Genomic DNA, 25166 nt, shown 5'->3' with positions numbered 1-25166 from the left:
TGATAACATCTACTTCGGCATTCATTCTGTTTCACTAAAAGTAATGCTTTTTTGTGAGTGTATAATATAAAGCTCCTAACTATTTAACCAATTATAAAGTGGTTAGACCAGTGGCCATTGTTAGTGTCCAAAAGTTTCCTATGTTTTGAAGGTTTAATTCTGATACTACTTTATGCTTGGTGGGGTGAGGGAGTGGAGATGGAACACTTTTCATCCTGATTTGTTGGTTTGGTTATTTCTGAGGATTCTTAGTTCTGTGTTAGTTTAGTTAGCTGTCTTAGCTTTTAGTTCACTCTAATTTGCAAGAGGAATAGAACTTCTGTAAAACAATCATTTCCATCTTACAGGAGCCAGATTTTATTGATGATATAGAAGAAAAAACTCCCATTAGCAATGAAGTAGAAATGGAATCTGAGGAGCAGATTGCAGAAAGGAAAAGGAAGATGGTAAGTTGGGAAGCAAGTAGCTGCCTAAAAGGCATCATTAAGGCTTAGTGACACCTGCTCTTCCCATTCTGATTGCTGCCTTGTTGTGGGCTTGTACAATCTGCACATGTGCAAAATCATATCCTTATATGAACTTTCCCTTAAAATGCAAGGCTTGCTATTTGAGAACGGTTCATCTGGGTTCATCGCTGCATTCTGACAAAAATCTGCTTTTATCTTCAATTGTATAGAATTTTTTAGTGTCTTTAGATGATATCTGCAATGCCTGTTTTAGATCTCATTATTTGCTCTGTATTATTGCTTGTGATTTGTAATGGCCATTTTTATAGTTAGCATTGGGAATCAAGATTTTCCCCTATATTATTTGAATTCCCTACTTGTATAAAAAGTCTCAGAAATCCTCATTTTTGGATTTTTGTAGAACAGTGTTAATAAAAGTAACATCTTAAAATCTGTTTTTTTTTGTTAATTATTCAAAAAATTAAGCAAGTTCTTAAATTCAGAGAAGGATTGTCTTGTTTGTCCAGCTGGTATGGGTACAAGCCCTTCTTCAGAAGTCTAGTATTTGCAGTGATTGTAACATGTGCCTTTAATCTGAGCTTCTGCTGAATTTGATCTTCATATCAGACATACACTGAACATGTTTAGAAGTACTTTAAAAATAGGAGTGAGAGTAATTACATATTTATATATATGAAAGATTATTACTAAAACTGATCACGATTATTGTTAAATCCATCAGACAAGAGAAGAACGGAAAATGGAAGCTATCCTGCAAGCTTTTGCCAGACTAGAAAAAAGAGAAAAAAGAAGAGAACAAGCTTTGGAAAGAATCAGCACAGCTAAAACGGAGGTTAAATCAGAATGCAAGGAAGCACAGATTCTCGATGCTGAATTTATTCAGGTAGTTATCTGGAGCTTTATTTTAAAGCTGTATTTTAACATTGCATATTTTGTCAATTTGGATGGCGAGCTGCATGTTAAGATGTATTAATAATTTTTTTTCCTCTGAACTCAGATATATGTAACTAAAATGTTCTTTGACATTACATTTTATTAACTCTTGACTTTTTTCCAGATAAGATACATATAGAATTCTTTAATGAAGAATTTCAGTTACATGAATTTATGCAAACATACACACACACCAGCTGTGTAATTCAGTCTGTCTTTGAAATTTAGGATTAGAAGCATTTATCAGTGTTGATGTTAGCCACAGGAGGTGACTGTCCTTAGTCACCCTCTGTAACCACTGGAGAACAATTTTTTTCTTCAGTGGGTTTTTCAGGAACACATAGTATTATAATCTTTCTGTTATTTTAAAGGAAATGAGTTAGTAAAGTCTGGGTTTTTTCTGATGATACTTAATGTTTTACAAACAGTTTTTAACTCTGTTGTTAATGGGTGCTTCTTTGTTTGCAAATACTCATATAATGATTCTCAGTCCAGGTTGTTTCCCTAACTGTGTGTGTCAGCATTCTCTTGAGTAGCTTTTGTGACAAAGCTAAACACCTAGTAAACTATGAATTGCCAAAAGACATAATGATATAAGCAGTTGATTTCTGGCTTCTGGACGAATGAATGTCAGTTCTTACACAGATCTGTCATGATCTGACTGGTGATGGGTGTGTGTGTGAACACTGCTGATTGGGCGGAAACTACAGGAAATCCTGTCATTTGCCTTCAAGAAGGAGAGAATTTTTGTAGTTCTGACAACAAAGACGAGATTGAGACTTTTTGGACTTTCTTTTATAAAAGAAGAGGGAACTGGCTTTTTTCCCTTAGATAAAGATAAGTAGCTCTAAACATGTGTGGGATCTGTTTTCTTGACTTCTGTCTTGTCCCAGGAACCGGCAAAAGAAGAAACTGCCACCAAGCCCACCCCAGCCAAAGTTAATAGAGCTAAACAGAGAAAAAGCTTCTCCCGGAGTAGAACTCACATTGGACAGCAGCGCAGGCGACACAGGACGGTCAGCATGTGCTCAGATATCCAGCCCTCCTCTCCTGATGTGGAAGTGACTTCACAGCATAATGAAACTGAGAACGCAGCCCTGGTAGCTGAGCCTGAAACAGAAACTGTTGTTACAGAAATGGTTACTGAAACAGAAGCTCCAGCACTTAGTAAATGCCCTACGAAGTATCCGAAAACAAAGAAGGTAAGTCTTTTGAAGGGTGGGGAAAAGACAGACCTTAACAGAGTTTTAAAAAATTATAGTCTGCTTCATCAGTGTGCAACTGCATGTATGGATTTTTTAAAATGTTTACTCATTTCTTGAAAAATCACCATTGTATGTCACTCATTGGTAATGCATTAAAATATGAGTAACATCGTTTGGTGGAAGTTAGTTTGGCGTTAAGACACTTCCAAAATGCATCTTCAGAGCAATTTTGGAACAAAATGTTTTCTAAATGAGCTTTCTAAATGGATTGAAATGTAATACATAACCAAAATATAATTAAAGCTGAATTTAAAGAAAAAACCAAGGAAGTAAAAGTTGCCTTTTTTTCATTTGTTCATTGTATGCTTCAGATAGCAAACAATATCTCCAAGGAACTCACAAACTCCTAGTACTTCTCAGATGTCTGTTTTGAAGTTAATGGATCTAAACACCCTGAATGTGTATGTGCATGTCTGGAGGGAGAATTCTTTGCTCTTTAATGCTTTGCTTTTAAATTTCTTTTCATTAGTCTGCATTGCAAAAAAGTTCTATTAAATGGCACAACATTAAAAGACATTCAAAAATCTTAAATCTGCAAGTGCAACTAAAGCAGTACAGCTTTCTGCTTTAAACTTTGAAGAATGCATCAAAAAATATTTGATGTGTGATTTACATGAAGTCCTGAAAATTTTAATCAGTGGAGGAAAAGGGGGCAAAAGTCATAGGTCAAAACTTCTTGTCAAAAGAAAAATAACAATTTTAAGATGATTATTTATCTTAAACTTCAAAAATAATTTAGATTGTTTCTTTCCAACTGTACTTGAGTTATTCTGTAACACTGCTTTTTTGCATCACGGTTATATTCTTGTGAGGAGGAACACTTCTCCCTTTCTTGCCTGTTGCATAGCAGAAAAGAAGGAAGATATCCTTAATACTCTGAAACAGCAAAAAAGGGCAGTAAAATTCAGGCTTCAGATGTCTCTGAAATGTCTTTGCATTGCATCCAGTGTACCCAAAGTGTAGAGATGGTCTTGCTTTAAAAATTAATAAAATAAAAGTGGATTTTTGAAAAGTAGAATAAAATATATTAGGATAATTTGTGTTAAAGCCTTAATATCATACTAATATTATTTAATGTTCCATGTCCTTTGAATTTTGAATCACTGTAAAATCCAAGAGGTTAGTTTATCTGTTAATAGAAACCAAAATCGATGGGCATATTTTTTTAAAAACACTGAACGAGCTAGGAAAGACTAGCCTTTAGACCAGTGTGTCTTTTTATTAAATTGCCACATTTACTACTACAGTTGAAGAGTGTTGAAGGCAGCTGCCTGACGTGTTGACTAAGGCACAGTCCTGACAGTATGGAAATCTGATGAGCGGTTTCTCTAACTTTGCTCTGTTGATGTTCCACTATTTCTCCTCAGCCTGGATGCTCAGGCACAAGTTAAATTTTGTTTTAGAATTCTGTTACTAAATTGACATCCTAAATACAGTTGATTTGGGTACTTGTATTGTAATATTCAGTAATAATTAAATTCAAAAGAACTAAGTGTAGTTTACAACAAAAGAAAACAACTGAACACCCCCACCCCTCCCCCAAACTGGTGTGTAAGCAAATCTGTACTGATTTCTTCTGCTGTTCCCGTGTTTTCACTACAACTGAGCTCATTCTTGCCAGGTATTCTTAGACTTGGAGCCTGGAAACAAACTGTTTGGTTTGTGTAATAGTTGACTAGATGAATAATTGAGCTAAACACTTTTTAAAAGCCACTGGTAAACACACTCAAAAAACACTAATTTTTTTCCTCTCTCTCTGTTTAGCACTTGGTTAGTGAATGGTTAAGTGAAAAGAGTGATAAAGCAGGGAAGCCTACAGACACTCTACCGGAAAGGCCTCTCCGCATAACCACCGACCCTGAAGTTCTGGCTACTCAGCTGAACTCTTTACCTGGTCTCACTTACAGTCCACACGTGTATTCAACTCCAAAGCACTATATCCGTTTTACTTCTCCATTCCTTTCAGAAAAGAGGAGGAAAAAAGAACCTGTGGAAAACATTACTGGCTCTTGTAAGAAGGTAATGAATGCTTCCCTTCATTACGGTGTTCTATCCCACATTTATTAAAAATAAGTCTTTATGTACTAGCATAAATTCAGGCAAAAAAAAGGCAGTTTGACCAACCAGTCATGTTACACATTTTGAAATGTTCATCATTAGGGTTTTATGCCACTAATTGGAACTTCTTGTTGTTTTACAGCGTTGGTTGAAGCAGGCTTTGGAAGAAGAGAATTCAACAACGATTGATAGATTTAATTCACCATCACAGGAGAGATCTAGAAGCCCAGCCATCAATGGTGAACATAAAAGTCCTTTGTTACTAAATGACAGCTGTTCCTTAACAGGTGTGAAAATTTTGTAAATACACTAAATAAGAGCTATGTTGAGGTAGCTGATTGTGGAGCACTGTGTTTTTAAATTGATGAGTTGATGAAAATTCCAGGGATATTGCCATGTTTTCCTAATACTTTCTTTGAAATAAATGCTTAGTTGCATAGTGTTTGGGAGTTTTTCCCCCTTTAAAGTACATTAGATAAGAAGCCATTATATATCCTAGCATTTACAATCAACAAAAGACTAATGGTTTTGGTATTAGTATTAACAGGTTAGGTTATAAATTTAATTTTCTATGCTTTCTGTATACTTAGGATCCCTTTAAAACTCAGTAGGCCAATGTGGCATACAGGGGGGAAAAGCTGTGTAATTTTGTAGGCATAATAGAAAAAACACCTTTTAGCTGAACAGTCTTAAAAATGCATAGAAGTTGACTTTGCCTTCTCTGGAGACATAGGCAGTTCTTCCCAGCATCCTAACACATGGAATTTAGTTACTGATGTATCTGTAGGCTGTTAGGAGTTTATTTTTCAGGAAGCCTGTAGGCTGCTAAAAGTTCATCTCTCAGGAAGCCTGCCCTTCAGAGATTTTTTTGATCTTAGAATTCTTTAATTTGGAATTCACAATTTCATTACATAAAGTACTTAAACAACTGTAAGTGGTTGTTATATCCAGCAATCTTAAGACTTTTTTCTAATTTTAATTCACAGATCTAACCACACCACTAAAAAAACGAAGACTGTATCAGCTGTTGGAGTCTGCTTTCTCAGAAACCTCCACACCTACTCCTTCTCCCTATGCCACACCAACCCATGCTGACATCACTGCCTCTGAACCATCGTTGTTTGCTACTCCTCCCAGGGTGAAAACAGAAGATGAAGCTTGTCGAAATGGTTACAAACCCATATATTCACCAGTTACTCCTGTAACTCCATGTATACATGGAAATACCATGCACTTTGAGGTGAGATTTATAATTAATTTTACAGCATTCAGAGAAAATGTTCAGACATTGCAGTGTAAATCAGTATTTTTGTACTCCTGCTACAAAATGTGTTGGGGGCAGAGGGGTGGGGTTATTCCTCTAGGCTAGAAAATGAATTGACTTGCAATTTCTTCTTGTTTATTTAGAATATTTCCTCACCTGACAGTTCCCCAGAAATAAAAAGGCGAGCTTACAGTCAAGAGGTAAGGAAATTTGCAAAACCTGCAAATGGTATCATTGCAAGTTCCTGAGAATTTAAAGGGTAACTTCCCCATAGGTTTTACTTGCTTACTCCTTTATAGTTCCACTTTACCTCTTATATTTTCTATTTTAAACTGGTTTCTCTCTGTATCACTTAAAAATCCTGATTAGGATCAGGATCAACTCCTGTAATGGAAAGGAGTAACTACTGCAATTTGGAGATAGGAACAGAAAGAGAAAACTTTGCTTTCCAGGCTGTAGTCAGATTAACATTTCTTCTTGTTACCAGCATTTCTTAATTGTTTCTGATGATCGCAGTTATGCTTGAAGTGAAAGAGCAAAGCAGAAAGTTAGTAAGTCAGGTGGTGGATTAGTTGAAGAGCAAGTGCTGTTGGAATACACCTGGAATTCCCAGCCTGCAGGGGGCGTGTGTCCTGCCATGGAGCATCATCCTAAAATTCGGAAGTGTCTTGGAAAAATTTCTCCTTCCTTCTCCTGCTTTGAAATAGGTGTTTTGACACTGAGGAGGATTGCTTTTATGATGAAGCAAGTACTTTCTAGCTTCCTGGCATGGGACTTGCTCCTTTTGAAGCTCCTCCCCTTCCACTTCCAGTCATAAATAAAACCTGGTGCTTAAAGTTTATTTTTACTTTGGTTAATGTACATTTTATTAAAATTATTTAATGTAATACATGGGAATAGTAGAACTAAGTGTCTGGCTGTAGAATTGTTTCTTAAAAATACTTAAATTCATGGTACTGGAAGGCCTTTAATCCCACTTAAAGGCACATCTGAATGTCAAATATGTTTGATGGAATGTTGAAAAATAGTTACATGTTTTTTCTCCATGCATTTCCTCATGCAGGGTTATGACAGAGCATCAATTCTAGCACTGAATTCTTTCAGAAATTCAAACCTGACAGAAATGGGCCTGCAAGAAATAAAGACTATTGGATATTCTAGTCCAAGGAATAGGACTGATGTCACACGGCAGTGCACTGGAGAAATGGAATCTGTGTCAGACCTCCAGCTGGGACTCGAAGTAATTGAGCAAAGTGCACTGCATAAAAACCTGGAAGCCCCCACACATGATAGGACTGATTCAAACAGCCAATTAGAAACTGCTCATTGTGGACGGGGCACAATTTATTCTTCCTGGGTAAAAAGTCCTGACAGGACAGGTGTAAATTTCTCAATGAATTCTAATTTGAGGGACTTGACCCCTTCACATCAGTTGGAGGTAGGAGGTGGATTCAGAATAAACGAGTCAAAGTGCCTGATTCAAGACGATGCAAGAGGCATGTTCATGGAAGCATCTGTTTTTTGTACTTCAGAAGATGGAATTGCACCTGGCTTTGGAAGGACTGTCAATAATGACAATTTGATGGACGGAAATTGCACACCCCAGAACCCTCCACAAAAGAAAAAGGTTATAAATTTAAGAATAATTTGTTCTGTCTTCCATTGTCTGCTAATGATATTTCTATAAGAGAAAGAACCCCAGTGTAATAAAAACCAACTGATGGCTCATATTTACATACTACAGTGTAGTAGACATTGGAGAAATAATGAAGGGCAAAGAGCAAAGCTGCATAAAACTATTAGTAAATTTATTTTTTCAAAGCAAAATATACAAATTCTATTTTATATGATTCTTAAATGAATTGCCCAATAAAGAATTGCTTTTCAGGTTTGAAAATGGTTGCTTATGCAACCTGGTGTTACAGTATTCTGTTTACAGAATATATACTAGAATCATAGAGACCACATACTGTGAACATCTGTTACAGATTACTGCAAGAAGTTGCAAGAATAGATTTATGCTACTCAGACTTTAAAGTTAAAACTGCACGGAAATCCTTAGTTCCAAAAAATATTTTTCTTGGCTTAATTTGGTTTTTTGTTGATTTTTGGGGCGTTTTTTATTGTTTGAAAAATAAGCACAATCTAAATTTGCTGCTCTCATGAAATGGTTCTTGCAGATAAGTGATAAAATCATGGGTAACTCAAACCAGGATTGGAAGTTACTTTGCATAATTCTTAGACTGCATTGGACTGTCAGGTTGACTCCCTTTGCAGAAGGAATGACAAAGATGAAAGGCAGTGGTCTCCAGTGTACCAGTTTGCCTGTTCTGTCTCACCACAGACTCTAGTAATTCTTCTTGTTTGAAAGGTGTGATTTATTTTCTTTACAGAAGTAGTAATGAGGAGGGTGGGGTTTTCTGCATGTGTACATGCCTGCACAATGGGGTTTGGGCTTTTTTGGTCACATTGCAGCCCCTTGTATATTCCTTCTCCTCCAAGGCATCCTGCTGGGGAGCAGTGAGGAGTCTTCCTTCAGTAGTTTTTCATCAGAACTGGATTTTTGTTTACTTGCTTCAAGCTGAGGCATAAATGGAGCAATATTGTAGGAGCTCTGATCTTACCTGGTCATGGCCCTGAGAATGTGATAGATCACGTATGTGTTACTGTAACTGCTGTTTTGGCAAACCCAAAAAGAAAACATAATCCACAATTCCTATAACTGGACAGTATTCTTCTTCTGAAGGCTAAATTAGCATTCACAAATCCCAGCAGCACTTAGTATTTCAGCAACCCTCCCCACGTCCCTTGCTGGCAGGGATTGTTCCAGGTTGTTAGTGCTCAGAGCTTATGCTGCACTAATCCTCCAATAAAAAAAGGTGTGGCTGCCCCCTGACTCCCCTCAATCCCAGGATTCCTGTCTAAAAGTCTGAGTTTGAAGAAACAACCAGAGAATGTTGCATCTGTACCCTTGAAAGAAAAGGGGATTTAGGATTTCTGAGGACACATAAAAATTTGAAACCTTAGACAGTATAAAAAAAGAGGTGGTAGGGCTGGATCTCACCTAAGGTGAAAGGTGAAGATTCAGGAATTTTGTAGGAGACTCATAAAAGCCTTTTCCTTAGGGTCATTAAGACAGCAATATCCTTAGGTAGGTCTTAGTAGGATATTTTTGCATATTTCTGTGGACATTAGCTTCTGTTTTGTGTTACTATTGCACAATATCAGGTCCTTTATCAATACAGACCTGTACATCGTGGCCACATTACACGGGTTTCTTAACATTTAAGCTTTCTTTAAAGTGGTATTCTTCAGTGGGTTAAATGATGTGGAAATAATACAAAATTGTTTGAAAGCGAGATCAGTTCTTAACCTGAACTTTCTTACGCAAAATCAGGTATTTTTCACTGTTCTTACCCTGACAGATGGATGGGTCTCTAGCAGATCTGTTTGAAAGCAAACAAACAAAACCCCTTAGGACTGGAAACAGCAGCTGCTTTGGTTTTTCTTTCTGTGTAGAAATTGTTGTCCAGTTTTATTGAGGATTAAGCCAGTTAAACATTCATTTTTTTCATTATTGCACTTTAGTTTGTTGGTTTGGATGCTGTGTGGTTCAGAGGAGGATATTGATAACTAGAAGAAAATTTAGATATTAAATGTAATTTTAACCAAACTAGTGTAGTTACTGAATAAAGTACGTCTGAAGGTCAGTATTTCAGCTTTCTACTTTAAATCCTGAAAATTCATGGTGAAAACATTTGAGCATGTATTTTTTTCACTGAAGGCAATCTACTAACTACCAAAACAGGTTTTTGTTATGTGGAACTTTGGTGTAGTGGATTTTATATATATAATACATGAAATAGGAACTATGTGTCATTATTTTTAGTAATATAGTTAGCTTAAAAATATGTTCTTAATCTGTCTTAAGGTGCAGTAAAGACAAATTCAAAATGAACTGGGAAAAGTAAGTTGCAAATTCTAGATGTTAAAAAAAAGGCATGAAGAGATTAGTGAATCCTTCGATATATGAAGCAGAAGGGTAGTGGGTTCTCATGCAAGGGAGTCAGCCTGAGAGCTGGATGTGACATCTCTTGAAATTACTAGATTAGTATAATAGTAAAATTCTGCAGTTTCAGGAGAAACTGTGGAGTCCCTTGTAACTACAGCCAACAGAATGACTTCAGCAGTGGAACTTTTGCTGACCTGTGTCATCTGCTTCTTCACTGAGGCAGAACACATAATTCTTCTCTTGGCAGAAGCATTTTTTTAATATCTTTACAGTTGGTAGTAGCTCAGTACTCCGTATATTCAATTGCAGATGTGGTGAAATATCTTCAATTAATCTCTGCCCTTTTTTTGTTAGAACCTATTATATGGTATGTATTACTGAAATATAGTGCATTTAAGAGAAACTGTGAGAAAGAAAATGGGTAAAACTTCCTTTCTGATGTTTGTTTGTGGGTTGTTTTTCCCTTAGGTGTCCTTGTTAGAATACCGTAAGAGGCAACGTGAAGCTCGAAAAAGTGGTTCAAAGACAGACAGCTTCCCCCTGGTTACTGTATCTCCTCATGCTGCTGGTGGAGGAAATACAAGTAGTAATAACGGTGCTAGTGATGGGTACAACAACAGTGGTGAAAACGGGGAGCAAACTGATAACACTGCAAGCCTGCCTTTACCACTGCCAACTGCTGTTTATAATGCAGCTCCAGAAGACACTGGCAACAACTGTGCAATTAAGGAATCTTCTTCCAGTGAGAAGAGTGAACCAGAAGTTCAGTGGTAAGCCACAAAACTACAGGATTTAAGTCTGGAAGAATTATTTATATGAATCTAAGTATTTGGTATTTGAAATCTATTTTTCATTAAGGCTGCTGTTGCAGGTTACTGACTGGAAGCTTTTCTCCCAGCTTAATGAAGAGTTGTCTTAGCTTTTTCCTCAGAAATACAGCAGACACCTCATAATGATTCAATTACATGAAGAATTACCCAAAATATATTTATTAAATTATTTTAATTCTGATTTTTTATCTTCTGATGGAAATTAGGTATTGGTTTTGAGCATTTGTGTCCTTATATTTCCACTGCTTTGTCTGTGAGCTGAAGAGAATTTTTCATGTTAAATCTCAAAGCCTTTCCAAAAGTACTGTAGGGCATAAGGTGCAACAGGAGAAAAATCTATGCTGATTAGCAAAGGCTTCTGGAAGACCTTAGGAGGTCTGTTTTTCAGTCATGGCTAGAATGCATGTGGGATGTTTGTGTTGCCTGATTGCCTTTGTATGGCTGAATGCAGCCTGGCCAGCAGCTCCTGCTCAGGTGGGACATGGTGGTGACACTCACAGCATTGTTGGTGTTTGCTCAGTGGTTCCCTTGTTTGCAGACCATGTGGGCAGTGTGTGCAATGCCAGATACTCCAAACAATCCCAGGCCCTGAGGAGAGGTGGAGTGTGGATGGGAAGGAGATCAAGTGACTTCAGTCTGTTTAAAACACTGCACAAATTTTTCACTGAGTTTTGATAGCTTTAAAATAGATGGTCTGCTGTCTCCAAAACATTAGTAGTGCAAAATAAATCTGGCTGATGTTCTTCATACTGTAGTGATGGCCTAACTGTGGTGAGGATGAAACATGGGCTTAGGAGTTGAACATCCTTCCACTCAGATGCTCCAGATTTTGTAAAGCCAGTTGACAGGAGAACATAAGTGCAGTCTTCAGTGTTCCACTGAGAAGTGAAGAAGCTACTGCCCTAAATTGTGGAAACAGGCTAAACAGGGAAGAATTTACTACTTAGATTTGCAGTAACCCTGCAGAGCAGCACCAAAACTTAAACTTGAGTGCAGCAGTATTGTGAAGTGATGCCATACATCCTTGCCAGAAAGGAAAATAGTTTTGTGGAGCACTGTCACTCACAATGTTCTTGGTCAGGTTGTGATTGAGAGATGGAGTTGATTATGAGATGTAACTGCCATTCCATACCCCACTATGTGGCAATTCAAGTGTAGAAGCTTAAACCAAGATAGGTTTGTAGTGGTTCATAATTTACTGCTGTGCCTCCGCTATTAAAGAGCAGATTCTTAACAACAAACAAACAAGATTACTATTTCCAGTTTGGGAAGAAGGGAGTTTTCTGCAAATTGAGACTATGAACCAGTAACTGTGATCTTTTATTTTTTACTTTTCAGTTGTTTAGACAAATAAAAGCCCACAGATCTACAGACACTTAAGAGGAAATGCCATAATGTAGCAAGGTTGCAGGAAATTACTGTATTTAAAGTGGGAGAAAATAGATACAAAACACTTGAATAATAATATTCCTTATGCACAGCCAGTTATTTGATTGTTACATGCAGCCAACACTGTAAACTTTCTCTGACTCTGTATTTGCATATACATTGTCCTAAATTTGGAACATGGGAGTACATCCTCTTAAATTTAAAATGGACTTCTCTTGCAGGACTGCATCAACCTCTGTGGAACAAGTGAGAGAACGAAGTTATCAGAGAGCTTTACTTCTCAGTGATCATAGGAAAGACAAGGACAGTGGTGAGTTGATTTATTGTTTTGAAGATACATAAGTCTAACCAGTTCCCCCATGGTAATCTGTAATAATTCTAATACTGTGTTTGGGTCTGCTTCATCTGTAGGGGGAGGATCACCTTGTAGGCCATGCTCACCGTCTCATGTTCAGTCTCCATCTCATTCAAATCTCATTTCCCAGTTGCAGCTTAAGGTCCCTTCTTTCACTGAAATTACAGAAGGTCAGTAAGCAGATGACCTTGTATAACACTTGACATATTCAATGGTCTAACAACAGCTTTATTAGCTCTTTTAAAGTCAAATATGAAGTGCTTAGTGATTTCTGCAAAAGATTCCATTTTCCCACTTTGATATTTATCTCTGCTTTATTTCTGTAGAACCTGATTCTGAAAATCCAGAGCCAACTTCTGAATGTCCGTCCCCAGATACTTCACAAAGAACTTGTAAGAGTCCATCAAAAGCAAGCAAGGTAATGCAAGGTGTTTGTACAGTATGCATAGGAATAGCTCCATCCGTCTCCGAGTTACCTTTAAAAATGTTAATTGTAGGATTTACTACTTTGGTGACATACACACATGTTCATCTGTCTGTGCAGTAATTTAACATAGGTTGACATTTGCAAGAATATTTGTCCATATACACTAAAAAGTGGGTTTATATGCTTTCTTTCAGTAGTTGTACATGTTTATGGATGAGAGAAGAGATTGTGTGTGCACTGTCCTGAGGTGTGAATGCTGAAGAACTGGCACTCAGAACAGACAGCAGTGATGTGACTTAACAGGAGGTTGCTCTTGGCTCTGCGAGAGTTGGGCACTATCTGGCAGTCAGGCCTCTGATAATATGGAGAAGGATGTTGAGTAGTGAAGTGATTTAGGTTGTCATATTTAGTATGTTTGCTTTCACTACCCCAGCTTCAAAATGTTAAATCACTCTAAAAATTGCTTTATTCCTGTAAGTGGCCTTCTCTGGAATTACTTCTTTCAGATTCAGAAATCTAAAACTTTTAACAAAGAATAGATTCAGACTTTGACTTAATGGATCATATTTCTGTTACCACTTTGAAATACACTTAGTAGTCTTTGACTTGGAAGAATTATTGATAAATATTTTATAAAAATAGTACCTTCTCAAGCTTACTGTGTTACTGATGTTTTTCTCACACCAAATATATATCCTGCACCTCAGCACTTCTTAGAGTCTGGAGAGGAGAGTGTTTTGAGATGTTCTTTTTTGTTTATTGTGTGCATGGTTGAGTATTTTGAACATTGAGCACTTACTGCCTTTCTTTTCATTCCAGCCCTCTTCACCGAGTCCTGTAGTTTCAGCACAGCCACTTGGGAAAACACCCACAAAACCAGATTCACACTGGGAAACTGCAGCTAATGCACCTGAGACTGAATGTGCAAATCACCCAAAATCTGAGCTGCAGCAGAAACAGCTGACAAACAACGTCCAAGCACTTTCAAAAAATCATCCATCTCAGTCACATCTGCGCGGCTCTGCTGAGCAACTTTCACATTCACAGAAGTTGCCTTCCGCACCTTTGAAGCTGCATTGCCCTCCTTCGCCTCACATAGAAAATCCCCCCAAGTCTTCTACCCCTCACGCGCCTGTGCAGCACGGTTACCTTTCACCAAAGCCTCACTCACAGCAGCTGGGATCTCCATACAGACCTCACCATCCACAGTCACCTCAAGTTGGAACGCCCCAGAGGGAAACACACAGGAACTTCTACCCGGCGGCACCGACCCTCCAGCCCAGTAATCAGGCGCAGGCTAGCGGCCCCCTCTTCACTCAGACAACATCAGGACAATCTTCAGCTTCCTACAGCCAGTTTAACCAACAAAATTTGAACAGCAATGCGCCTCCTCCCCCACCCCCTCCACCACCTTCTTCCACTTACTATCAAAGCCAGCAGCCCTCTGGAAACTTCCAGAGCTACAGCCAGCTGAAAGGCAGCATACCCCAACAGACTGTGTTTTCATCTGGACCAAATCAAGCACTTCCTGGCACTGCAGGTCAGCAAACGGTGCCAGGACACCACGTAGCTGCAGGGCATTTTTTGTCCTCTCAGAACTCCAGTATTCATCACCAGGCATCGGCATCTGCTGCTCCTCCTCCTCCTCCTCCACCACCTGCTCCAGGACCCCACCTCGTCCAGCAGCAAAGTACTCATCAGCAGCACTCTGTAGCACATGTTGTTGGTCCAGTTCATGCCATGGCAGTGGCTCCTGGATCACACATTCATTCTCAAGCTGCTGGTCACCATTTGCCACCACCACCTCCACCACCAGGTCCTCTCCCCCACCACCAACCCCCCCATCCTTCCACGGGACATCAAGGTTTGCAAGCACAACACCAGCACGTTGTAAACTCGGCACCGCCTCCCCCGCCGCCCCCTCCCTCCAACGTTATCGGCTCGGGGCACCACCCCTCATCAGCACAAGGCTTACACCACCCCTCTCATCAAGGACCCCCCCATTTCCCTTCCAGTGCTCACACAAGTGTCTCCTCTTACTCCTCGCAAGCCCCACATCACACAACGTTAGGACCTGGACCTCAACATCAGCCTGCTGGCACAGGACCTCACTGCCCACTCCCTGGCCAGGGTCCTCACATCCAACCTCAAGGACCAAACAGTATTGCAACACCTGCTGCTTCCGGGTTCTGCCCGCACCCCGGCTCCGTCAGCCTTCCCCACGGAGTGCAAGGGCAGCAGCAGGCCTCGCCCGTGCCAGGACAGATCCCCATTCACAGAGCACAGGTGCCACCCACCTTTCAGAACAATTACCATGGGTCAGGGTGGCATTAAAACAGATCCCTTTAGTTACCAACATTTTTAAAATGTTCTGTAATATAAACTGTGTATATTTAATATGTACCTATTCAAGGTACTTTTTAAAGCTTGTACATGATACTTTGTATAAAAGCAAACACCAGTGCTCTTCCATTGTATCCTTTCCATTTTTTGCTTTTTAAAATTCCTGAAAACGTGCTGTTAAGCCAGTATTAGGTATTTCTTTTTATTTTGTAAGTGGACATTCCAGCTGTTTTTTCTGGCAGTAGGTTTGATGCTGCATAATGTTAAAATTTTATTGTTGCAGTTAAATTCATTTAGTGAAAGTTTTCTATATTACTTTTATACATATGTAATTAAATAAGTACACAGGCTAAGTGATGGCACTAACAATTTTTTTTTCCATTTTCTGTCAACAGTTTTTTGTGTGCATAGAGATAGGAAACAATGCAATACAGATTTTTATAGTTTTGGTGTGGACATGGCTTTTTGTTTCATCAGTTATTTGCAGAAATTGTAATTTAATGTATAGACTGTTTCTAATGTCTCAGACGAGTGCTGTAAATACTGTATTTCTTTCGCTTGTAAAGTTGCTTAAAGCTTCTTTCATTTGATATAGTATTGTATATAATAAGTCTTTTGCAAAAAAAAGTGTGATCTTTGTGAAAGTAGTACAGTATATGATCTTTAATTTTTTTTAATATACTGTCACATTGCAGCACTGGTTGGGCATTTTAATTCATGTTAATAAATCACAATTATGTCAGTTTTACCTACTTGTCCTGAAAGGGTGCTATATTAACAGGAAAGTGGCCTTAAGCCTCTGATCTTCCCTCCTCCCTGTGAGGCTCTTCACTTCTCTGCAGTTTCCAGCTGTGTCCTCACTGCTGCAGCACAGACACATGTGGAACTTCTTCCCCCTGCTCTGTTCAGCGGTTGAGGAATAAGTACCCCAGACACAGCAGAGTCCTGGGCCAGTTGAGCAACAGGAGCACTGATGGGCATTTCTACGTGAGGTAACCTTGGTTCCAGAGAAGGGAAGCACCTGCCCGCTGCAGTACCTTCCTCTTTGCCTTCTCTCCTGCTTCCTCAGGCTCTCCAGTTGGGGTGTGGAGGAGGAGCCAGTGGGCGGTGCTGTAATGGGGTACAGAATGTTACAAACTGTAGCGGTGTGGGGTTTTTGTAAGGAAGTGATTTATTGCTGCTGCTGCACGCCGCAGCTGAGATGTGCTCTTTGCTCATCAGTGCAGTTACTGTGCCATGAGTGAGGGCCCTGCTCACACAAGAGGACCGTGCTCAATGGCTCCACAGACCTGAGAGGAGAACCAGTGTGTGAGGAAAGCTGAACAGCATAGGAGGGAAAGTGGCTCCTCCTACCCACTAAAGAACAGTGGTAATTCTTTTTTAACATGTAAAAAAGCACCAGTAGTAAATCCTTGAAACTCTTAATTGGCTTCTAACTACGGAAAAATCTTGCTAGTTAAAATCATACACTAGAAATGCTTTCCTGAACACCTGCTGGCTCTGCAGCACGTACACTGGGGTTCACATTTTACACTGGCATGTGTAATCTAGGTGAGCATCAGGCTACCAAAAACAGCAAAAAACCCAGTCCACCCTCTGTGCTCAGACACCGATTTTGATGTGCATTGTCCTGCCTAGCCTAGCATTCAGATCTGGTCTGCCCCTCTTCCATACCCCCAGGAAGTGACAAAATAATTTCAAATACAAGAGAACGTTAAACACCCAACTGTGCTTGGCAAGGCCTTAGTGCAGTACAGGGAGCTGCTGCCCTGGGAGCAGAACAGGACGAGGCCAAGGCAGCACCAAGGCCAGGCAGAGGGCAGAGCTGTCCCAGCCTTGGGCTGCCCCTGGCACGTCATTCCAGTGCCAGCATTTTCTGAGTGTTCAAGAACGCATTTGTAACCGGTTGCAGCAACCAGGCACTACAGAGCTGGGCGTGAAGCTGAACGTTAATTTTTACCTCCAGCTGAGTCCATTGTGGCATCATCCTTGTGAGCAGCGTTGTCTTTGCAGTCACTAAAAGCAGTTCCAGGGGTGAGGGTGAAGGTACACGGTCCTGAACCCAACTGCCGTGGGGGCCTCAGCACTGGACGAGCTTCCCTGGCCCAGAGTGTTCCGCACTGCGGTGCCTTGGCAGTTCTCTGCAGGAGTGGCTGCCCCAGCCCTGGGGACTGGACAATCCTTCCCTTGTTTACAGGACTTGCTACAAACAGCTGGCAGGAAAGACGCTTTTTTTGGTCACATTTCACCCACCAAACCACTCCCAGCCAGCCCCTCCTGCCACAGGACCTGTGGGGCTGCTCTGACCGACACCAGGTGATGTGTTCCACAAGTGAACATGGGACACTGCCTTTCTCTGGCCAGGACAGGCCAGCCCCCACCTCCCACCCCTCCAGCACCCCACAGCTGACTCGTGGCTAGGCAAAGATTCCAATGACCAGCAACACTGTCTGAAAAAACAAAACACTTTAATTAGACAACTGCAAGCACCTCAAACAACTGGTTATTGTTACAGCATGGGGCTATCTTCTCACAATCTAGTTATTGCAAAGGCATGTGAATAAATTTTATATGGACAAAGTCAAGAAAAAAGTGGCACTGTAGTTACATGAAGATAGGAGTAAGCTTACATTCATCCCACTGACTTCTAAAAGAGGCCCAAACACACCTCCATACTGTACATTCTAAAATCTGTATTGCCTATAAGCTTCAGCCTATGCAGCTTTTATTCCTAGGAAACACATAATTGTTGCGTGCAACTTACAATGGCCAGTCGTATGTCTACGGATGGGAAAGAAGAAAGCTAGTGCAATTTGTTTTAGAAACATGTAAAGCTATGAATGGAATGAGCATGATCTTGCTTCTTGGATTATTTTACCCACTGCACTGTAAATATCTGCAGCTATATCCTTCCTCAACTGATGCCAAGCACACACACTTTTATTATAAAAGATCAGTAATTCTACACAGAGAGTGGTTCTCATGCTCTACTTTTAATTTTTTTTCTTTTTCTTAAGGTATAGTACAACTTACAGTGCTTATAAAAAGGCAACACCATATGGTACCATGTCTTCACTATCACATTGTAAGGGAAATTGCTATTTTTCTTTTCTTAAAAGCACTTAAAATAGGCAAAAGTTCTAAAAGGGAGTACTAAATGATAATGCATACTTTATTAGAAAGAAGTCTAGCCTTCCTTTAAAGTGCCGTTTGGGGAATGAAATCCTGTAAACCAGAGCCACTTTGTTTAAAACCCAAAGAACAGGAACTGCTACAGAATAGAAAGTTTACACAATTCCTTAAAGCAGTTTAAAGTCCACTACATGCAACTGGTTTGCTATAAAGCTCTCTAAAACTTAGTCGCTTTACTCTGAAATTGAGTCCCCAGTCCCATATTTAAATGGAAATAAACATTTACAGAGTGCATTTACATACACTATAATACAAGAATGACATCCCTTTGCCAGAAGATAAAATTGTACAATTCCTTGCCGTAACTCAGTTCTGACTTGATAAATTTCTTACACTCGTAAATTATATAATATGCATCAGCTAAAATATTTTTTTTTTCATAAATAGTTACAAAACTTGCCAAAACACATGGGGGGAAGTTTCTTTTGTTCAAAAATCTGACATCTGAATGTCACACAACACAAGAAACATTGCTTAAAGACACGTTAAGTGTTTTCTGAAGAAAGTGGGTGAGTAAACTACTAGCTGAGGACAAAAAGACTACCCTTCCCCAAGAACACAGTGCACAAAAAGCAAAATGTCAAACAGTACCTCAAGCAAAATAAAGGTCTGAGGATTGAAGCCAGCTCACGTGTGATCCTGCTAAATAAAGATTTTGTGACAGTCACCATTTAGGTCCAACGCATTGGGAAAGTGGTTGCTGGCTTCTTTTTTTTTTTTTTTAATTTTTTTTTTTTTTTAAATTTTTTTAAGAGCTGGAAGATTCTGCTAAGAATTCAGCCACGGATGCCTAAGGCATTCTCCAGCTGAAGCGCGTTTCTCTGGGACCATTTCTAGCATGGGGATCAGGAAATCTGTAAACTGTGCAGCATCTTCATGAGGCCAACCATACTTCTCCACAAGCACATCAAAAAGACTCCAAGGTTTCAACTTGGTAATGTGTCGGAGTTCTCCTGCAAACAGAAATATTAATGGCATTAGAAAAACACCTTGTTATTCATGTCAACAGCTAATCCCTGTTTTGTTTTTCTCCCGCTCTGCATTCACAGCACCTTGACCAGGCTGGAATCACTGTTTAGGAAGGGCAGCGCACACCAAGCTTGCTCGAGGTCCTCAAAGGAGATGAGTATGTTCGATGTCAAAGCCAAAAACTGTTCCTACAGCCATCAGTACGTTACACCTGGACTCCACTGATGTTTCCTGATGTCTTCACAATGTCTCCCATGCACACAGGCACTCAATCACCCTCATGCTCACACCATGGCCAAACCACACTGCAGGCCTCTCCTTCTTAATCAAGGAACCTGGATTTCACAGAATCTGCTCAAATCCCAAGATGGAGGTCTCAGAAACACAGGTCCTTGCCTCACCATGTGGCATTTGCCAGCAGTGTAACAAAACACTTTCATTCCTAACCCAGCCAAGCAGAGGTTTGGTGCTCCATGGACTGTGCTCCATCTCGCAGGCAAACACCCCCAGGAAGCCTGGTCTGAGTCTTTCCTGAGAGGGAAGCAGCTGCTGCAGCCCAGGAGTTCCCCCCCAAAGAGGAGTGACTTCTGCCAACCTGGCAATGTGTTCCAGACCAAAAGGAAGGAGGTGAGAACCGTTCTCACATTCAAACCAGAACACTATCCAGGTCTGTCCATGGGTCATCCAGCATGATGAGGAAGACTTCAATTTCCTGCTCCTCCACTGTGTAGGAATGAGGCCCAAAGCCATGAGATGTGCCATGAGGTACGTGGTGAAGGGATTACTGTGGGCACCAGAGGGACGAGCAGCTGTCAGGCCAAATGACCCTCACTGCTGCCGTCAGGAGGGAGTGATACTGGGGTGTCACCTTGTACCACACAGCCATTGCAACCCAAGCTCTCAATATCCCTCATTTACATGTGGAGTGGCTATCCCCTCACCATTCCTGACAGCAGCAACAGGGAATTTCACTACAATCTCACCTCTGCTTCTCCCAAAAGCATAAATCTGACATGGGACATCCTCCTTGGAGAGGATGAGAACAGGACCCCACAGACAAGTCAACAGGCTTGCTCCACTCTCCTCCCCAAAGCAGGGACATCTCTGATAACATCTGCTTTCTGTGTCAGACCACAGCCAGGAACACCTGTATGCAGTGCACTTACATTTTGTAGATTCAGTGCATTATCACCAACAATCTAATCAATCTACAGCCTCTTGCTTCAACACAATACACTAGCCATGAATCTGTGTATGAGAGTTGTTACTGAATGTGACCAGACTTAAGAGTGCCTGATCTGTTCCAATCAGTAATTCAGCCCTGCCACACCCAGCCCCCTCTGATCTCTGGGGACCAGCTGAAACACAAGGGCAGTTTTTTCTGCCAAATTTCTATTCTCCTTGAACATATGTATAAGTCAGACAGTCTCCACTGCACACTGCAAAAGCACGTGAGAGACCCCTGTGGTGTTTCTGTGCTGAGCAGAGTGATGGGGTCTCACCCAATACTGCAGGCTGAACAGGCTTCATAAGCTCACTTCACCACCTGGGATGGAGGCATCCAGGACACACTACTTGTAAGCCAAGTGGTTTGTCAGTGTGTGATGCTTGTCCCTGGCTGTAACCTACTGCCCATAAAATGCCATCTGGCATCAGCTCACAGGCCAGAGTTTCTGCACATCCCTGTGGCTACAGAAGTAACTCCTGTCCGTCCGACTGCCCCAGGGGTCAACATCTCAATGCACTGGATCAAAAGCCTCAAAGGCTCAGCAGGCTCTGCTTCTGCTGCCTCAGCCCTCAGCAGTAGGTCCTCACAGAGTGCAGTGCTTGAAAAAGCAGCTCTCCAGCTGTGTCACAAAGTCCCCACAAGAGCAAGGGTGCAAACAATCATCACTCACAAGCTGCAGAAGAGGAAACAGAACTTGAGGTGTGCTGCCCACAGTGAGGGACGCCAGCAGAGGCCACCTCCTGGTTGTGTGTGAGCACTCACAGTGCAAACAGGTCCCAGCAGTACCCACAGACACAGAAAAGCTCTGCTTTGGCCCACAGCTGCCCCACGTAACAGCAAGGACAGCACACCTTGGAGCAGCATATTCATTTCCAGTTCATTTCATTTCCAGTCCTTCAAATCTTTGTGCCTCCCTGAAGTTTAGCTGCTGAAAATCTTACCTTTTGCAAGGTTTCCAAAAGAGTATATTGGCGACTGCTTACAAGAACAGGTACTAAATTATGTAACAGGAATGCATTAACTCAAATTACTGCCAAAAACTGATAGAAAAGTGACTTGTTACTGACTGCAAGCAAAAAATTACTAGAAAAAAAATAATGTCTATGGTTTGTCCAGCTCCCAGCATTCATTGCAAGGGCTGCTGTAATCATGTATAACCAAATAAGGCTTAGCTCTGAGGGAGGGTGGGTGTGTGCTCCCATCCAGCACTGTCTTCCCTTTGCACTCACGTTTTGTCATTCCCAGCATCTTTCCTTCCTCAGATCTGATAAGGGAAGACTGCACAACGAGGCTCCTGGGGCCAGCACTGTGGAAGGAGAGTCCTTGCTGTTTGAGTACTCCTCGTTTTGTGAATGCCCATGCTAGGGCCAGCACAATACTCAGCAGTTTTTCTGCTAAGGAACAAACTATTTTAGCACTATGGCTGAAGTTTTCCACAAGAAATTCTGTGAAGACTGTAAAAAGCACTTAAGAAGATAGGATACAGTAAAAAGTATCTGTGTGGGGGGCCATACTTAATGCTTCAGTTTTCAGTAAGGATCATGATGCTAACTACAGAAACAAAACAGGGTAAATAAAAGACAATTAACACTGCTCAAGTGGACAAAAAGTCCAATTTTCATGTAAGTCCTTTACATTTCCATCTAAAGCATGAGAATAGCACAGGAAATGGAGGTCTCTGCCAACACATATTTTCACCTAGTTCAAGATGTTTGTACCATGTAGCTGGAAGAGAACAAGGCTGTACCTATATTTAAGGGAGAAATTTAAAATGTACAAGCCCCACCAGTCTGACACCATCTGTATTCAGGGCATTAGCATGAATTTTCAAAGAAATGCTAAAAATATAATACTGAGAACTTCCTCAGAGAAGCTCTTTATTTAGATTTTTGATAGTGAAGCACACAGGAGATAATCTGCAGAGGACAACAGAGCTGTCAGAGCTGTGAAACTCCTGTTGCCAAAGCAGAGGCAGCAATGATCCCTCTGAAAAACGTTAAGCCAGAAGGAAATTACTAAAAAAAATTATGAAGGACCAGGGGGGGAAAAATGCTATTTAAAGCTGTCTCTGCTGACTGTAATACAAAAAAAAAACCCAGGGCTAGTCCATAAAATCTGTCAAAGACAAATTTAAGATGTGTCACCAGGCAAGAGGAGAATGGATTATTGAACAGTAAGACATGGATGATGTAAAGAACTGGGGAAGCAGCAATGGGATATAATATGCTACTGCTACAGATCTATGACATGATCCCAAGAACTAATTCAAGGACTGTGGTGCAGTGGGTGGAAGCGAGGAGTGTAGAGGGAGCCCTCCCTCCCTCCCAGGACATAACAATGAGTGCCTCTCATTGTTCAGCTCCCACAGGACAAAGCCAGCACAGGTTTAGCTCACAAGGAAACAGGACTAGCAAATACCAGAAGAAAAATAAAAGGGACCATGGTCTAGGAATAATAAAAGGATTTTATGTTTTAATGCCAAAACATACTAATAATTTTTACAGTCAATACAGCTTCCATGAAGACATTAAAGAAAAGGATTCCTGGGAGTTATTACTGGTCTCAATCAAGATAAGACCCTATAAAAATATGTGAGCATTTGTGTTATAGTATAAGAAGTATTTTACAAATGCTTTTCCTCTTTTAAATGCATCGTCCTATTTGAAAGTCTAAAACTGCTTCAGGCAATTACTGAGCAAGGACTTGATCCTCTAAACTCTTTAAGTTACTAGCATCTTCATTTTTGTGCCTGGGACTTCAGCACAACTCAAATGTTTAAAGCATCTCCCTGAGGTCAAACTTGCTCATGGACAGGAGCAAAACTTAAACTGATTTTCACCCAAGACTGATGTTTTTGAAACAGGAGCTCAGCAGCAAGATATCTAAGCCCACCCTTAGACCACAGTGAGAAATTCTCCCAAGTCTGTTCCACAAGCCTTCTGATCTCCAGTGCTCAAGCCACAAGCAGATGAGTACAAAATGCAGCAGCTTGCTGGCCAACTCTGAAGCCTACCTCTCACACCCTGCAGCCCACCACACACAAATCCCAGCTGGGGACACCAGAGGCTGGCAGTACCAGGGTGGCCAGGAAAAAGCAAAAGGGTGCCTGATGCAAAAAAGAGATGCTCAAGTAAGCAGGACCCTTGGCACCTCCAGTTTTGTTCCACAAAGCATTTCAACTTCCCCAGCCTGCAACAGCAGAATGACTGGTATGATCTGAAAAAGCAGCTTGGCTGCTTTGTCTGGCACTTGAGATTCTCTGGTTTAAGCAGAAACAGGTGGAATCCAAGTCTACTTAATCTTCCACAGCAAACTTGCAGTTATATGTTGTGTGGTTGGTGAACCAAGCCTTTAATCCTACCTTAAATCCCATCCTGAGGGTGTAAGAGGCACCCCCAGTGCCTCTGAGGAATGTCACTGAGGTTCAGGCCCTAGAGGACAACAGTGACACTCTGCAGTTGAAGATGCTCATGGAAGCACCAGAGACCCTCCACATCATGGGAATTTTACAAACTGTCCCCTCCCGTGCACTGCCAACACTACAGTTACTGAGTAACTGCTAGGTCATTTTACAGTTCTATCACAGCATCAGAAAATGCCAACCTGTCTGCTGTAAGGTGAAAACTAGAAATGTGAGATACACTCCAGCAGCTGCAATCCGTGTCTGGAGGTGCTGCAGGGTATCTCATGCCCAGCCCTCTTACTGCTTTATACATTTCCAGACCTCTGGGCCTCGAGTTTGTACATCTCAGGTATCAGGAGACTGTTTGAAGCCTGCTGATACAGGCCCTCTCTCTGCCTGTTGAGGCAGCCAGCTCCTGAAGCCCACTGCCTGCCCTGCAGGGAAGCACTTGTTTCAAAGCCATCCTCTGCCAATTCCATTGCCTTTCCCCCAGCTCTTACACAGTGAGTGCTGGCAAACAGCAGCTCTGTCTTCAGCTTATCCACTGACTTCCTGATGACCTAAACCTTACTCTACACTCAAAAGCCCCAGGCATTTCAGCCTCCCCCAAAGGGCAGCTGCTCCCTCCTAGATCATCAGTGCTGCCCTTCTGGGCGCTGCCACGCCATCAGCAGCCTCCTCAAGGACACGAGGCACAGGGAGTCCCTGCTGCAGCAGCAATGTCCAGCACAGAGCAGGATGGGAGGCATGGGAGGCTGAATCACTGATTGTGTTTGGCCTCACAGCCCCCAGACACCGACACCTCGCTGCAGCTGCTGGGCAGCCACGGGCAGGACAATCCCCAGCTCTGGCCAGCAGCAAAGTGCCTGGCACACACCCATCTGCCCTCTCTGCCTGCTCCCTGGGTGTGACAGCAGCCACGCTCAGCTCAGAGTCCACTGCCCAGCTATTCCCTTCCTGCCTCTGTCATTCCTTACCAGCAGCACCTGCTGGACCACTAGCTAGGATCCAAAGCTGCTGGCAGATGATTT

The 25166-nt window shown here is 41.3% G+C and overlaps 2 protein-coding genes across 11 annotated transcripts in view; one reads left to right on the top strand and one right to left on the bottom strand.

The window, feature by feature from the left end:
- The window catches only part of KMT2E (lysine methyltransferase 2E (inactive)), a 56424-nt gene extending 40333 nt beyond the window's left edge, over positions 1–16091 (top strand). For 5 of the 6 annotated variants that reach the window (XM_021534689.4, XM_021534687.4, XM_021534688.4 and 2 more), the window contains 13 exons: positions 348–446; positions 1189–1350; positions 2294–2602; positions 4430–4684; positions 4866–5010; positions 5710–5963; positions 6131–6187; positions 7051–7614; positions 10468–10769; positions 12440–12528; positions 12630–12743; positions 12900–12991; positions 13820–16091. In XM_021534689.4, the coding sequence (XP_021390364.2) occupies positions 348–446; positions 1189–1350; positions 2294–2602; positions 4430–4684; positions 4866–5010; positions 5710–5963; positions 6131–6187; positions 7051–7614; positions 10468–10769; positions 12440–12528; positions 12630–12743; positions 12900–12991; positions 13820–15334 (3957 nt within the window). In that variant the 3' untranslated portion in view covers positions 15335–16091. The remainder of the gene's footprint in view (positions 1–347; positions 447–1188; positions 1351–2293; positions 2603–4429; positions 4685–4865; positions 5011–5709; positions 5964–6130; positions 6188–7050; positions 7615–10467; positions 10770–12439; positions 12529–12629; positions 12744–12899; positions 12992–13819) is intronic. The other variant, XM_021534690.4, reaches the window with a different exon arrangement.
- A 1701-nt stretch (positions 16092–17792) lies between these two features.
- SRPK2 (SRSF protein kinase 2) overlaps positions 17793–25166 on the bottom strand; it is a 125500-nt gene continuing 118126 nt past the window's right edge. For all 5 annotated transcript variants that reach the window (XM_077783638.2, XM_077783640.2, XM_077783639.2 and 2 more), the window contains one exon: positions 17793–19488. In XM_077783638.2, coding sequence (XP_077639764.1) covers positions 19304–19488 — 185 coding nt within the window. In that variant the 3' untranslated portion in view covers positions 17793–19303. The remainder of the gene's footprint in view (positions 19489–25166) is intronic.

Source organism: Lonchura striata, chromosome 1A, assembly GCF_050655825.1.
Source record: "Lonchura striata isolate lonStrDom1 chromosome 1A, ASM5065582v1, whole genome shotgun sequence".
Taxonomy (NCBI): Eukaryota; Metazoa; Chordata; class Aves; order Passeriformes; family Estrildidae; genus Lonchura; species Lonchura striata.
This window is presented reverse-complemented; position numbering and strand designations above follow the sequence as displayed.